Below are 16,425 nucleotides of genomic sequence, written 5' to 3' on the forward strand. Positions count from 1 at the left end.
ACTTACATTTTTTTCAATAAGGTTTTTGTCTAATCACTTAATCTATCTCTCTCCAGATGTGTTCTGTCACCTACTACCACTCACTTGTTTTTGTGTTATCTGCAAACTCAGCAACAGTACATTCCTTTCAGCTAATTCATTAGTACATATTGAAAATAATTGTAGCCCCAGCGCTAATCACTGTGGCAGTCCACTGATTACAGATTGCCATCCTGAAAATGTCCTCCTTATCTTCTCTGTCTTCTATTAGTTGACTGATCATTTACTCATGCCAATTTTACTACTCCTAACAAGTGGACTCTCATGAGGCAGCCTAACATGTTATCTGACGAAATGTCTTTTAGAAATCCAAATACAATAGGTTTACTGGCTCCTTTTATCAATCTTACTTGTTAACTCCACCAAAGAATTCTAATAAATTTGTCAGGCATGATTTCCCCTTTATGAAGACATACTGAATCTTGGAAGGTTATGGGGTTGTTACAAATCACAGGGTTGGACTCCAAAACGTACACTAGCCTCACACCCCTGATTCTGTGCTGTTCCTATCATCTTGCTGCAAATGACCAAATTAGTTAGTGAGAAAACTTATTAAAAATGCACGATGGAATAGCTCCTTCCCAATCCTCTAGTAAGCTGCATTCTCCAGATGACTAGGAAATAGACATCAGTGCAAGATAGTTTGGATTCAAGTCCTACAACAAGACATGACTATGTTATCTAAGCTGGCAATTCTGTGCTATACAGTAAAAGATTCTGTCTCTTGGGGATGTTAAACTAATGCCTATTTGCCCACTCGAGGTACATGCAAGTGATTCTACAGTATTTCAAAGGGGCCCTGTCCTCTGTTGCGAACAATGTTTGTCCTTGATCAGCATCTAAAATACATGGTCTGGTAACTTATGTTGTTGTTGCTTGCAATAATTAGCTGATGCAGACTACTTTTCAACTACACCAGGATTAATAATGGTGAGGGAGATGAAAAAAAACACTAGAATTATGACTGCACTTCAAAAGTGCTTTAGTGGCTGTAAACTATTAGAAACATCCAGAGATAATGAAAGACACTGTACTAATACATCTTTCTTGCTTACACTTTGTTTTGGGCATTTTTGATTTAGAACTATTTTCCTTCCCAAATTAGAGATTTCTATACATACAGTGAAGCTAAATATCCCAAAAATAACTGCAATGTATTCACTCCAGCCTTCGAAACAAGGAAGTAGCAGCAACCCTATTATGGCAAAATTACAATACAAATGGGCTGGAAAGGATTGGAATTCACTGCCATTGGCATGAATCACAAAATCTTGTTTGACAGAATAATTACACTGATTGCAAGGACAGCAGTGTTTAAAGCGCCTTGCATTGTCACCTTATTTAAAGTAGACAGGATGATTAAGTGGTGACCTAATTTTATTTAGTAGCATAAGGTGAGGGTACAAATTTGTGAATGTACTTGATTGGATGAGATCTCAAGCAATATGAGCTAACGGCACCGGGTTAGTGAAATTTGACAGGACAATTGTTAAGACTACTGCACTTTATGTTGTAAACTGTCTATATTAATTTAAAGTCGAATGGAGTAGTTGAGAGGAGGGGAGTTGAATAGCTATGAATTGAGCCTGGAGACAATCCCATGTGAGTTGGTTGTCATGGGAACAGTGGCCCAGTGAAAACATATTGAAAGTAAAAAGTGCAAGTTTTAATATTCTGTTATGACCCGACCCTGGACAAGGTCCCCCAAAGTTATCACGGAGCCAGATAGGATATCCTGAATCAGTAAGTTTCTGAATGAGGAGGGATAAATCATTCCAGTTCTTTATTCAACCACATCTTGGATTGGTTGCAACAAGGTTATTTCAAAATAAAAGGATCCCTCCCTTGTAGATGTCATTCTCCAAGACAAAATGAGCCAATTTAACCAAGTTTTCTTGAGTTAATAAAACAGAGTTTATTCATAACTAAACATGTAAAGAAATAGTGATACACCACACACAGATTAGAAATGAGAAATGATTTTTTAAAAAATAGTATAAAAGTATACGCAGCAGTCTCAAAGGGTTCTTTGTTTAAAGTACATAGTGAAATGTTAATAGATGAATGGTTGATTTTGTGTTCTTGGCTTTGCAGATGAATTGAAATTTTTTTGTCCTCCTTCCTTTTGACATTGAATTCAGAAAGTCATTTTTTGCGCTGATTTCATTAACTGGCTACTGGCTACAAGTACATAGGAGGAAGAGACTCCTTTATCTGTGATGCTGTAGGTGGTTCCTCAGCTGTGACCTACACAGCACATCACTGTTTGAAGTTTCAAGGTGTAGAGCTGAAGGAACACAGCAGGCCAGGCAGCATCAGAGAAGCAGGAAAGCTGATCTTTCAGTTCAGGACCCTTCTTTAGAAAAGGTCCAGGCGAGAACACATGAATACCTCAGTCCAGTGACACACAAGAGCACCTCAGCTCACTAGCACAACTTCCTCCACTAGCACCCAAAGACCAGGGCTGAGCTGTCTTTTTAACTCATTCTTGTATATTTTAAAAGATCAAAAAAACAATTATTGTGCAGAAGCTGTTTTTTTTGCTTCAATCACATTCACAATCAGAGATAACCCCTAGAAGAATCCTTATCAATTTATATTGCATATTCTCCTTTTTAAGTTCATCCCTTTGAAGTTTCCTTGACATTTTACGAGGTGTGACATTCCAGCGGTTCTCTCTCCAGACCCTACTGAATTTACATCTGTAGTCATTTGCATGGTGGTACAGGTCCTCTTTTTAAAAACATGCTAGAACTGAAACTTTGAAGTGTTTATCGGTGATCTTAAGTTATGACCAATGTATGACAATATGTATGAAAAATTGTATGACAGTACAATGGGGAAGGTAGGTGATCCTGTGGTAAACAGACTCTTACAGAGTCAGACAGATCTGGAAGCAAGATGCACGACAGATGATTAATGCAAAGCAGAAAAAGACGACTATTTTTGGGTAAATCATCAAGCAAGATGCTGTTAAGGATTGATTCCCAGTTTGTAGAGATGAGGTTTCCGACACTGAGTGAGGGAACTTCTGTAAATACTGTATTTTTTCCTTTTTCAACATTTTTGATTGTGGACTGAAATGGGAAAAGGGCTGTTTTAAAAACCAAGGATTCTGGAAAGGATTACTGCACTTCCTAAAATCAAGTTACTTGGCATTGTAAATACTGTTTACAAGGTCATTCATTTTAACAGGACAGGAGATTACTGCAAATAAGTTGGAGCCAGCGGCTGAGTACAAAAGGGAGATGTGACCAGCAACAAGTAGCTGATTAGACTTTGTAAGATTAGGCAGATTAGTTGGGAAATTTCAGGTACTTTTATAAAATCTTTAACTTTACTAACAACTCTGAGAATTGCCGGGTTTGGTTTCTCATGTACTACCCCTGTGAGGTCTAACACTATTTTTAAAATAACACCAAGGTTCACCCTGGTATAGCTGGGAGAAAAGGTCCTGCCAAAAATAAGGAGAATCTGGGCACTTTGTACAGAAGGCTACCTTCCTGCTTAGAATGTTGTGTAAAATATAACCTTGACTTGGTGTTGTTCAGCTTGTCAAGATGTTAGTACAGAATACCCAAGGGAGTGAGCAGGAAGAGGTAATATGAGTTAGAGAGAAGGGTGCAAAATGTGAGGTGCAGGAGGGTGGTATCAAGGTAGAGCAGCAGAGTCACAGATTGGCACAATAAGGTGATTGGTAGGTAGAACTGGCAGGGTGATATGGTGACAGGTTGGTAGGGTGCAAACGTGGCAGTTGGCAGAAGTGTAGACTGATAGAGTGGAAAAGGTGATGGGTGAGTAGAGTGTTAATGGGCTGATCATCAAAGTGGTAGATAAATATGGTGGTAAGGTAGGTAAGGAGCTGAGATAATATGCTAGCCGTGTAGCGAGACCTAAGGTAGTTCGGGGATAGGCAAATTGGTGACGGTCTACATTGGATGTGCAGTTCAACCCTGTATTGGGTTGAATGGGAATGTGGGGCCTGACGGGCCAAGTGTATTGGATAGGTAGGATTTAGGAGTTGCGTGTTAGTTCCAGAATTAAGAATTGGGTGTCCATGGGGGGATTGTGTTTATTTTGCGGATGCAGGGGGGAAACTGGTTGTCTATGGGCTATGTTGGGAGGCATGGAGAAGTCAGCGTGTGTCAGGGGGATGCTGTCAGGTGGTCAGATATGTGGTGGGGGTTCAGTGATGAGTGTGAACAATTAAATACTAACGAGAGATTGATGATTGCTCATCACTGAGCACATTCAGCACAAGCTTATGCTGCCGATCTCCAGTGCTAGCCCCTCAGTCACAATTCCCTTATGCACTGTGATGAGACATAAACTGCGCTGCACACTACCCAGGCGTAGGAGCAAATTACTGCAGATGCTGGAATCTGAACCGAAAACAATAAAATCTGGAGAGATGATAGCGGTTCAGGCAGCATCCATGGAGGTAGAGAAAGTTAATGTTTCATGTCTAAATGACTCTTCACTTGGTATGTCACCTCTTGCAGGAGGGGCGGGGGGAAGAGGTTGATTACCTTAAAACTCAGCAAATGAGGGACCAATTGCTTGGCTCCAAGGATCTGCACTTGTAATATAAAAAGTGTGATGAGTTTTGGGAAGAGACGAGAATCTACTCAAGTCTCTGTCTTTAACTCAGAAGTAGGGATTTTTTTTAAACCGCCGGGTGAATGCCACCAGTTCCCACACATTTTCCGCAGTTTCAATTTTACAGGGATTTCTGCCTGGTAATTCTACACCGCACCACTGCAACGACAATCCCAAGCCACAATATCTAACGAAGATCTTCCCAGGTTTGCAACTGGTTAGAGCCAATCCATGGGTAGCCACGCGCAATTGGTTCAACGTTGGGTTTCGTAAAATTCTTTTTTTTAAATTAAGTTCAAACTGACATTTTGACCACGCTGAAGCTCTGATCCTTCAAGTCCCGATATATCAGGGGCCTGGTATAACATTCACAGCGGGTCAGGCTGCATCCATCCAGAGAGACCAAGATCATGTTTCGACTCCAGGTTCCTCTTCCGGAAGTGTGCAGGGTGCTACAGAATGCTGGGGGCTGGGGGATAAGAAAGGACGTTGACATTGCGGATTAAGTGCGAATGTGAGACTGACAGAAAGGAAAGAACAGGCATTCCCCCCTGGGGTGTATGGGGTGGCCCGAAAGTTGCTCACTCCTATCACCTGGCCCATGGCGACAATCACTTTCCCCAAGTGCCCAGGCTGGCATCCGCATCGGATCAGTTTCACAGTACGGGGGGAGAGAGCAGTGTTATTCCCGTCCGTTTGATGTCTTCTTACCGCGACCCCCTCCTCCGCCCACCCGCGAAGCTTGGATTCAATTCAAACCCAAACGCCTCCCCCCACCACCGAACCTCCAGCCCGCCGCTTACGTGCATCCTTCAGGCCGGGCGATGAAAATGTCCGAAGCCAAGTCAGCGGGCGATCCGAGCGTTGCTGCCCTTTGACCTGGAGAGGACAGCGAGGTGAGGTGGTGGACGGGGGGAGCCTCGGAGGGGGTGGGTGGTGAGGAGTGTGTTGCTGTCTCTCTACCTGTCCCTTGGTAAGAGTGTCTGTGGGAGAGGGGAAGGGAAGGGAAGGGTGCCTGTCTCTGTCTCCGGGCGGGTGACGGTTGGTGCTAGAATGCTGCCGGAGTTTTGAAACAGCCCCGCGGCGCGAGCGAGAGCGCGCCGTCTGCACCCGGACCTCCCCGCTCAAACAGAACTGACCCCGGGGGTCGTGGAAACAATCAGCCCAGACCCGCAAGCATTTACAGACCAGTTTATTACAGTCTTTGTACCCAAGCGGTGACAGAAGTACGCCGCCGTTATGCTGATAGGCCTGATGGTTGTTATTCCGGCGGAGGCGGGAGTCCTGATCGTTGGGACCACGCGGGAATCCCCATTGCAGCCGACACTGAAGAAATTGCCTGTGAACGATACGCGTGGAAAGTCTCCGTTTCGAGTCATGAATTCGGAGGGTTCCAATGAAATTTGGGATAATCTACTCTTGACTCTTGGGTAACTATTTGTCTCTACAAACTACCCGTTCCCTGTCAGTCCCTGATCCGACCCGCAATGAGGGATCTCATTGAAACTTGCAGCATGCAGCACAGAGACAGACCCTTCGGTCCAACCAGCCGATGCCAGCATGATAGCCGAAATTAATCTAGTTCCATTTGCTAGCATTGGACCTACCTGACCTACGTGACATGATGGTGACAGGGTACTTTGCAATTCCACTCTGCTTGCCAGTTTTTTTCTCTCTCCCCTCTGCACTAAATCTATTCCTCCCCCGCCCGCCTTTTTAACTAACCACCTAAGGAGTCAGGCAGAAGCTTGGTTGCGAGCAGGAATCCGCATGGTGGGAGCTGAATGCACAGGCCGTGTCCTGCAGCAACGGCAGATTGAGCCCGAGCTGAAGCAACCATAGCGGATCAAGAGTGGGCCGGTTCACCAGTGAGGTAGTGGCGGCGAGTGCGGACGGTGAGGCAGCAGCAGTCGATGGTGAGAGTGGGCCTTTCGCATATCCGAAGCTGCCTCCTGGGTGACCTAGCGATTGGAGCAGCACTACTGTGGAGGTAGGACTTGGGGATCTGGACTTTTATTTTTACGTTGCTTACATTTTGGCTCTGTTAAAATCTTTTAATTCTGGACCTTGTAACCAAGTGGGCGCTATTGAATGGCGACTTTGTGCACTTTTGCTGTACTTATGTATTCCTATACTTAGTACATGTGACAGCAAATAAATCTAAACCCTTCCTATCACATACCCATGCCTTCTAAATATTGTCATTGTACCAGCCTTTGCCACTTCCTCTGGCAGCGCATTTCATACACACACCACCTTCTACATGAAAAAGTTGCCTTTAGGTCCTTTTTAAAACTGTCCCTTTCAACTTAAACCTATGTTGCCTAGTTTTGAGTTCCTCCACCCGTGGGAAAAGACTTTGGCTATTCGTCGTATCCATGCCCCTCATGATTTTATAAACCTTCATTAAGGTCATCTCTTCAGCACCAATGCTCCAGGGATAGTGGCCCCAGGCTGTTCACCCCTTCCCTGTAACGCAAACCCTGCAAACCCGGCAACGTCCTTATAAATTTTTTCTGTGCCCTTTGAAGTTTAACAGTATCTTTCCTATAGCAGGGAGACCAGAACTGAATGCAGTATTCCAAAAGCGGCCGATACTGAAATGCCTGGTTAGAGTGGACATGGAGAAGCTGTTTCCACTGGAAAGAGAGACTAGGATTCAAGGTCACTGGTCAGATTGAGAGGATAACCCTTTAGAACTGAGATGAGGAGGAATGTCTTCAACCAGAGGATAGTGAATCTGTGGAACTCATTGCCACAGAAAGCTGTAAAGGCCAAATCATTGAGTTCTGGGCCCGAAACGTCAGCTTTTGTGCTCCTAAGATGCTGCTTGGCCTGCTGTGTTCATCCAGCTCCACACTTTGTTATCTTGGATTCTCCAGCATCTGCAGTTCCTATTATCTCTAAAACCAATTCATTGAGTGTGTTTAAGACAGAGACAGGTTATTGATTAGTAAGTGGATCAAAAGTTACAGGGAGAAGGCAGGAGAATGGGGTTTAGAAATGTATCAGTTATGACCAAATGACAGTTGATTCAATGGTCCAAATGGGCTAATTCTGCTCCTCTATCTTATTGTCTTAATATTCTTACCCTTGTGTTGGCGAAAAAATATACGTAGTTTCTTATAAGCTTCAAAATCATGGGCTCGTAGTTTCTGGCAAACAAGTGGAAGACCATCAATATATGGGAACCTTCGAAGTACTGAGGCACTGCCCTAATTGCCTGGGAAGTTTAATCTTCCCAACTCTGAGTTAAAGACAGAGACTTAATAGGGTAATAGTTACTTTATAGTTAGCCAGGAAAAGTTTGAGGGGCCAAAACCTGCACTAATTGGTCTGCAGACTCCTGGAATACCTGACCTCACCAACCATATACTCCTTGATAGCTAACCGCCCACCTGACCCACTTTAACCCCCATCCAAATAACTGCAGGCTATCTGCTCACAATTTATCTGCCATCCTCCCCCATCACCCACCCAACTCCACCTTCTTAAGCACCTTTCACTGTGGCTTGTCAAAGTACCTTTGTGGCATTTCAACCCTGGAAATAATTACTTTAAAAAGGATTTGGTTTGGCCTCCGGCACTTCACTATAAGGTTTCCTCATCAGTTCCAAGTTTCTAAACAGGCTCAAGTGGGAAGTTTGGGCCAGAAACGTGGAACTCTCAGTAGGCTGTGTGAAAAGGTAGCTGTCATTGCCACTCCTTTTGAAGATTTGCCCTTATATTGAGAATGCAAAAAATACTCAATCAAACATCACTCTTCCAACTCATTTAACTATCTGCTATGACAGATTTGCAAGGATTGCACTGTCTTTCTGTAGTCTCACTACTCCACCATTACAACATACATTTACGCAGAAAATGCTAATAACTTTAACACTGCTTCTCTTCCACAGATTTTACCAGACCTGCTGTGTTTCTCCAGTATTCTGTCTTTGTTGCAGATTTCTAGCATTCACTGTACTTTTTTATAACGTTAATTGTTTTATTCAGTTCCAGATGCGGCCTATCATACACTTTCTCCACATTAGACAAAAAGATCTATCAATCAGGCTCCTTTAATAAAATTGTAATTGATTTATTATAAAATAAAACTTATCAAAGTAAAAGTCAAAATTGGCTAATGCATTCAGTTTATATCACAAAAATATAAATGTTTACCACTCTACATATCCCAAAATATAGATTTACACAGGTTTGATAAGAGCAATATTAAACATTCTCTGTACATATTCAGTTTTCAAGAATAAATAATTTTGGCTAATAAGTCTTCAAGGCAAAAAAGGATAAAAGTTTGACATGTTCAAATGACTGCTGGTCTAATGATCTAGTATACAAATGTGGATATTGCTGATACATACTGTTGTCTCTGGGAATCTTTGCAAATGCAGTCATTCAGGAAATATCGTTGATCCATTTCAGAGGGTTCTCTTGCAAAGCAGCTAGTCTAGGGCTCCAGATACCATACAGGGCCACAAAAAGGATTCTTTTCCCAGACCCAAGAGAATTGACCAGTCAAGTTCCTTTCTTTCAGCAGGCTTCTCGTCAACTACTACAAACAATATCCAAAACAGGAACTGGAACTTAACAGTCACAAACCCTGCATGTGTGGTCACCAATGTACAAGCAGTTAGCACAAGAAATGAGACTACCAAACAAATGCATTGTTCCACTGTCTTTTCATTGACCTGTTAAAAAAAATCTGCATATCAACAGAAATTCAAATCCACATTATTAGCATATACATATTACACTGTACCCCATTCAGTTTACTACCCTTTTATAAACACTTCTTCCTCCAGTCATTCGAGTTCATATCTGAAATAAAACAACTGGATGTTGGAAATCTGAAACAAAAACAGAAATTGCTGGTAAAACTCAACATGTCTGGCAATGTCAGTTGGGAGAAAGCAGTATTAACGATTCAAGTCAGGTGATTTTTCAAGAGAACTGTATCGAGTTCTGATGAGACCTGAAACATTAATTCTGCTTTCTCCCCACAAATGCTGCCAATGATTGAAATTTAGGTTGCAGATGAACTGGAGCCCAGGGCTGTATTCAAATAGAGCTTTGGTTGGCAACATGAAGTCGATTCATCTATAGACTAGTGACTAGTTAAAGATGACAAAGGCCATTTTGCCTGCCAGCAACCGTGTGATTGGTTATCAGGTAATTGAATATAGGGTTAGAAACCAGGTATAAAGAAGTGATCAGATCTGCACCATCTCAGGAGCTGTCCCTCTGTTTCCTGCTGACAAAACCCACTTTTAAATCTGAAGAAAACCAGTTTACCTTTCCTTCAGCAGTTTCTGTAAGCTGTGAATTTTAATTGATGAGTCAGTCATTTTATATGTGAACTAGCCACCTTGTTCCTCCAGTAAACTTGTGAAAGCATTCAGAAAAGAGAAGCCACTGGGTAACCTGATCAGGAAGAATCAACTCAACAGACCTTGTGAACAAAGACTACTGAACTTCTTTGCAGTTGTCACTTTCATTCAAGCGTTTTTTTCAAGGAGATAAAAATGTTAGTTATTACTGTTATAACTGTTTACCTGTAGCTAGTTTCTAATTATTTGTAATAAATAGTAATTTTCGTTGAGTACAGAATGATGGTTCATGCTTTCTATAAATCTCAGGCTGAAAATCAAGTAACTTGATGAGTTTTGTGTACTTATTTTAAACTTTAACTTTCATGACGCAGAGTCAATAAGCAGGATCATTTTCCAGCATGCTACATCAGTGACTTCTGACACATCAGAATGAAGGATGCATCCCTATTATCTCAGCAGTAATCTTACAGACACACTGACAGCTATCAGGAGTTACCTTTATCTCAGCACTAAAGTACTTGGTTTTGCTGAAATGGTTATAATCAATTTCCTTTTGAAAAATTCAGTGCATTTACTCAATGCTGTTTTCTTTAGATAATATCTCTCCAACACCTTTATAACAAACTGTTTAGTTCACTTCTTACTTAACATGGTCTTCCTAAAGTCATGTCTTCAGCACCCTGGAGGCTGATGTCCTCTCTGAAACCTCCATAACCTCCATCTTCTGGAACTGTCTTCTCAGAACTTTTCTCTAGCTACGTTCGAGCTAATTTCTCCTACAGCTGTACAGCTTAAAGGGAACATTTGTCTCCAATATGGGCGCTTGAAGACAGCTAATAAAAGCAACTCTGCTATTATGCTTCTTCCCCTCCATGAACTTGTTTTGGGCCTTCTGTCCACTATGCTGACAACTTGTAATTATTTTGCCAGGTGTCAAATGCTAGTCATCCAGCTAAAGTCACACTTTTTGTAAATGCTGTTTTGAACTCACTGTTCAAAATGATTTCCACCCTTCACGAGAAAAAGGGACATTCACAGAACTGAACTGTAATCTAATTTTTCTCCAGTTTAGAACCTAAGTGCGCAAATAACAATCATATCTTACAGACCTTCATCACTTATTTTTCTTTCGCATCCATTCATAAACCAGATGGATCACCTGGCATCAACCTATGCACCGGAAAAGATGATGGCAGAAACAGCCCTGTCGGTGGGGCGAGTGCAAAAATTGTGAGAACTGCCTCACAGCTTCATCCAGCGACAGCCTGACATTGTCATACTCATGGAATCATACCTTACAGAGAATACTCTTGACACCACCGTCGCCATCTCTGGATATGTACTGTCTCACCGGCAGGACAGACCCATCAGGCACAGTGGTATATAGTCAGGAGGGAATTGCTCCAGAAGTCTTCAACATTGACTCCGGACCCCATGAGGTTTCATAGATTCAGGTTAAAAATGGGCAAGAAAATGTGCTATCCTCCCTCAGCTGATGAATCGGTACTCCTCCATGTCGAACAACACTTAGAGAAAGCACTGAGGATGGCATGGACGCAAATGTACGCTTGATGGGGGATTTCAATGCCCACCACCAAGAGTGGATCAGCAGCAGATTACTAATTGAGCTGGTCAGATTCTAAAGGACATAGCTGCTAGACTGGGTTTACATCAGGTAGTGGGGGAATCAACAAGAGGGAAAAGCATACTTGACCTCATCCGTACCAATATGCCAGGTGCATCTGTCCATGACCATATTGGTGAGAGGGACCAGTCCTTGTGGAGACGTAGTGCCGCCTTCATATTGAGAATAACCTCCATTGTATGGTGTGGCACTATCATTGTGCTAAATGGGATAAACTTTGACCAAATCCAGCAAATTAAGACTGAGCATCCATGAAGTATTGTGGGCCATCAAGAGCAACAGAACTGTACTTCAGCACAATCTGCCATCTCATGCCTGGCATATCCCCCACTCAACCACTGCCTTCAAGCTAGGGGATCAATACCATTTCAATGGAGAGTGCAGGAGGGCATGCCAAGGTTAATGCCAGGCATACTTGAAGATGAGGTGTCAATCTGGTAAAGCCACCAAACAGGACTACTTGCATGCCAAACAGCATAAGCAGTGAGTGTGAAGCTGGATGAACACAGCAGGCCAAGCAGCATCTCAGGAGCACAAAAGCTGATGTTTCGGGCCTAGACCCTTCGTCAGAGAGGGGAATGGGGAGAGGGTTCTGAAATAAATAGGGAGAGAGGGGGAGGTGGACCGAAGATGGAGAGAGGAGAAGATAGGTGGAGAAGAGTGTATAGATGGGCAGGTAAGGAGGGGATAGGTCAGTCCGGGGAGGACAGATAGGTCAAGGAGGTGGGATGAGGTTAGTAGGTAGGAAATGGAGGTGCGGCTTGAGGTGGGAGGAGGGGTTAGGTGAGAGGAAGAACAGGTTAGGGAAGCGGGGACGAGCTGGGCTGGTTTTGGGATGCGGTGGGGGGAGGGGATGAGCTGGGCTGGTTTTGGGATGCAGTCGGGGAGGGGGAGATTTTGAAGCTTGTGAAGTCCACATCGACTATCAATGTGTGTTAGACTGATTGCAAATGAATGTCATTTCTTGTTTTGCCTTGTAATGGCAGTTTGTATGGGTTTAGGGGTTTTGAGCCTTAGATTCTTACGGCTTAGCAGTAGTGTTCAGCACGAGACTACTTTGATGTGATAAAGTCTTCAAGTTCTTCACCTTTGTCAAGTAAATTAAAATGTTGTTTCATTTCCCTTTTGTATTCACTTAAAAGATCTCATTGTTGAAATTTTTAATTAGATTAGGTTCAACATTTTTAGGAAGAAATGTCCAGATTTTCAGAAGGATTTGTGTGAGGATGTACTTTTTGACACCACTACGCTATCACCCAAGACTGATGTCATATTCGTGACCCTTAATACTGCAAGCTCATGAGCAAACAGCCTATTCCCTGACAAAAAGAAGATCATTGATAAAGCAATTGGAAATGTTTGATTCGACCAGATACAGATCAGCACAATTTCATGAACAACGGTATGTAGTTCAGTTTATAAAACATTTACTAAAGATTGGGTCTGATTTTATGACTTGCCTCTTTCCTTATTATCAGAATTTGAATTCTCAAAGTAGTCTCATGGAATAATATTTTTGTATGTCCATGCAAGCAATCTGTACTGTGTAACTGTTCTATTGCCTACGCTGACAACACTGCTTTGTATGTTTTGTGCTTTTTATTACTCAGTCCAAGTTCCAGTTCATCTGCTTCCAAACAGAAGGTTGGCTCACATCCAGGAGTGCAGCAGGGTAACAGACAGATTCCCATTGTGCCTGAGCAGAAAAATAATAAATTCATAATCAAAAGAACTTGTACAGATGATATTGTGTTTACCTGATCTACATCAGATGGCATATTCAAGCTAAATGAATAAGAGAACAAAGGAGAAGCAACATAGCCAGTCCAAATTCCCTTCAAGCCTCATTGTATCACCCTGATAACTCATTCTTATATCATTATGTTGTCTGCAAACTTTTAAATATTAAATTTGGTGTCCACATTCAAATCAGTGATCCAGATTGTGAACAGCTAGGATCTAAACACAGACCCTTGAAATACCCTACTCATCACATTGCGAACCTGAGAATGACCCATTTATTTCTGCTCTGTTTTCTTTCCATTAACCAATTCTCAGTCTATGCCAGTATGTTACCCCGATCCTATGTACTACTGTTTTGTTCATTAATCCCTTGTATGGGATCTTATTAACAGCCACTGAAAATCCAAATACACAACACCCAATTGTACACCTTTATCTACTCTATTCATACCACCCTCAATAAAATGCCAACTGGATTGTAAGATGTTATTTGCCTTCATATATCCATGTGATATGTGCTGAAACTGATCATCATTTTCTAAGTGACTAGCTTTACGTCGTTTATAGTAAATTCTAGTATTTTCCCTGCAACTGATATTAGGCTAACAGATCTGTAGTTTTGCATTTTTCGGTCCCTTCATTCTTAAATACTGGGGTCGCATTTACAATCCACTGTAGGCACTATTCCAGCATCTGTAGACTTTTGAAATAATCTATATCTTGAGTCCCTACTTTAAACACTTGTGGGATATAGATCAATGGCTCCTAGAAATCCGTCAACTTTCAGTAATTTATCCAATACCATCTTTTCACGAACATTCAATTTGTTCAATTCCTCATCCTCATTCTCATTTGTTTCTTGAATCCACAAAGGGTGGAAACTTCCCAGGCCCTGAATGACGTGGAGAATATTGAGTCAATTGAGAAAATATGGCAAGATAAAAAAGAGATGAGAAAAAATGTCTGATTTTCCCCCTAAAGTTTAAACAGTGAGACAAGAATCTCACTAATGAATAGTGATATGTCAGTAAGTTTGTGTAAACAACTCCTAATTACATAATTTTACCTCATTTATATGCAGTTTTCTACCTTACCAGGCAATGGACAGGAACTAGATGGTAACAATTCTCAACATGAAAGTTTCCTCTGGGCCTACATCTTGGCCAGCAGTCTTCAACATCTCCGATCATGCTCCATTGTCAATGGATGCCTACAACCCTTGTCCACAGTGGCTAGCAATGGGCACACAATAGCGTCCCCACACCATCATGGCCATATAATGGAGAGGTGATCAGTTACAAAACGGCTGAAGATGGTTGATTCTAAGACATCACTATGAGAAATCCCTGAAGCAATGTCCTGGAGCTGAAATAATTGGCCCCTAACCATCAGAATGCATCTTTCTTTCTGGTAGGTATGACCCCAACCTTTAGAAAGTGTGACTGTCAGCAAACTGCTGAATTATATGGCACCCTGTTCTGTAGCTACATCAGAGAGTCTATTAAGCAATGTAGAGTCGCTAGTGGTATTGGTAGAAAATAATTTTCTAGAGTTCTGAACTTACCCTCATTAAATGTTATCCTTACCATGGAGAGTAGCAGTGTCCCATAGAGAGAACTGCCAATGCTGAAGACTGCATTTCTGAAGAAGGATCCCAACCTGAAAGGTCAGCTTTCCTGCTCCTCTAATGCTGCCTGGCCTGCTGTGTTGCTCCTGCTCCACGCTGTGTTCTTATTAGTAGTGTCCCATACTTTGTTCCTACTGTCTCCAGTCTCTTCTGTGAGCACTGTTAACTTCAGGAAACATAAGACAAGAACTCCAATTTCAAAAAATGCCCTAGGCACCTTCAATACTTCTCCCAAATGGTTACACTTCATTTCTGAATATAGTCAATTGTCGGTATATTCAAATCTAGAAGGCATCAGTGCCAGCACTAATGTTTTACACACTTAAGGTCCTGAATTGGGGCCAATTAGTTGCATTGTTATTTAGATGCATTTCGCTAGCAAGAATCGAAGGAAGGTCAAGGGAATACCAAAGTTTTATTTCCTTCAGCTTTTGAGGTGACAACACATTGAAGTCACTCCTTTTTCCAAGCAATTATGTGTGTCAAACTTAGTTTGTGTAAGTACCGTGCCACACAGACCTCTCCTTCCAGCTTTTTTTTGTGTGTAGTAAAGGCACAGACATCAGCAACAATGCTTTCTGCTTTTGCCCCCTCTAGGGCTGAGCCAAAGTTTAGCTGGTCCCCGTGACAATCATTAGTACACTAGCTGGAGAAAACCCAGATAAAGCTTTACTTAGTGAAAGCATCAGCAGTCTTTCCTTGTTCACCTTTGCATCACCTTCTACTTGCTATGAAAGCTCAGACAATTCATTGCTCCTAGACAGACAAGAAACAAGGTTATGAAGGTAATCGACATTGGCCCAAAACACTTCACAGAAGTATATCCAAAAATGAATGATAAGCCAGAGAGGATATGAGAAAATAAAATCAAAGAATTGCACTTGCTGGAAATCTGAAAAAGAAAATGGGAAGTGCTGGAGAAACCCAGCAGGAGTGACAGCATCTGTAGTGAGAAAAAGTGAATTAACATTTCAAGTTCAATGGCACTTCATCACAACTGACAGATAAAGGAAAAGGTGATCAAACAGCTGTCAAGGATGTCACCTGTTTGATCATCGTGCCATGAAAGCGTATTGTTTGAAATATAAAATCTTGGAGACGCACCATAGAGAGGTAAAACTGAAAGTTTACTGCATGCCAGTTCATGACAAAAAATTAAATGGCACAGAAAAGAATGTAGTTAGAAGCAGAAAGTTGCAAAGAAGCATAGATAGTTTAAGTGAGTGCGCAGCAGGGTAGGCAAGTGGAAGTGTTGGAAAGCTTGAGAATATGCACTTTGGGCCTCTGAAATTTAAATCACAACATATTTGAAATGTAAAGCTAGTGGATGGTAACAAAATATTATTAAGACAAATGAAATATTCACTTATACATCAAGATGGCCTGAACATAAACAGGTAAAAGTTATGCTATAATAGGTACAAATTTCTAGTTAGACT

General features: G+C 41.9%; 1 protein-coding gene and 1 long non-coding RNA gene across 4 annotated transcripts in view; one reads left to right on the forward strand and one right to left on the reverse strand.

The window, feature by feature from the left end:
• The window catches only part of tkfc (triokinase/FMN cyclase), an 83,020-nt gene extending 76,499 nt beyond the window's left edge, over positions 1-6,521 (reverse strand). The window contains exon 1 of the mRNA XM_059651915.1: positions 5,442-6,521. Within this exon, the coding sequence (XP_059507898.1) occupies positions 5,442-5,447 (6 nt within the window). The 5' untranslated portion in view covers positions 5,448-6,521. The remainder of the gene's footprint in view (positions 1-5,441) is intronic.
• The window catches only part of LOC132210684 (uncharacterized), a 35,983-nt gene continuing 24,555 nt past the window's right edge, over positions 4,998-16,425 (forward strand). Inside the window, exons 1-3 of one of the 3 annotated variants that reach the window (XR_009446830.1) lie at positions 4,998-6,628; positions 12,785-13,018; positions 14,457-14,763. This is a non-coding gene — a long non-coding RNA (uncharacterized LOC132210684). Of the gene's footprint in view, positions 6,629-12,784; positions 13,019-13,226; positions 13,826-14,456; positions 14,764-16,425 lie in introns of those variants that run through there. The other 2 variants (XR_009446828.1, XR_009446829.1) reach the window with 2 other exon arrangements.

This window comes from Stegostoma tigrinum, chromosome 17 (assembly GCF_030684315.1).
Source record: "Stegostoma tigrinum isolate sSteTig4 chromosome 17, sSteTig4.hap1, whole genome shotgun sequence".
Lineage (NCBI taxonomy): Eukaryota > Metazoa > Chordata > Chondrichthyes > Orectolobiformes > Stegostomatidae > Stegostoma > Stegostoma tigrinum.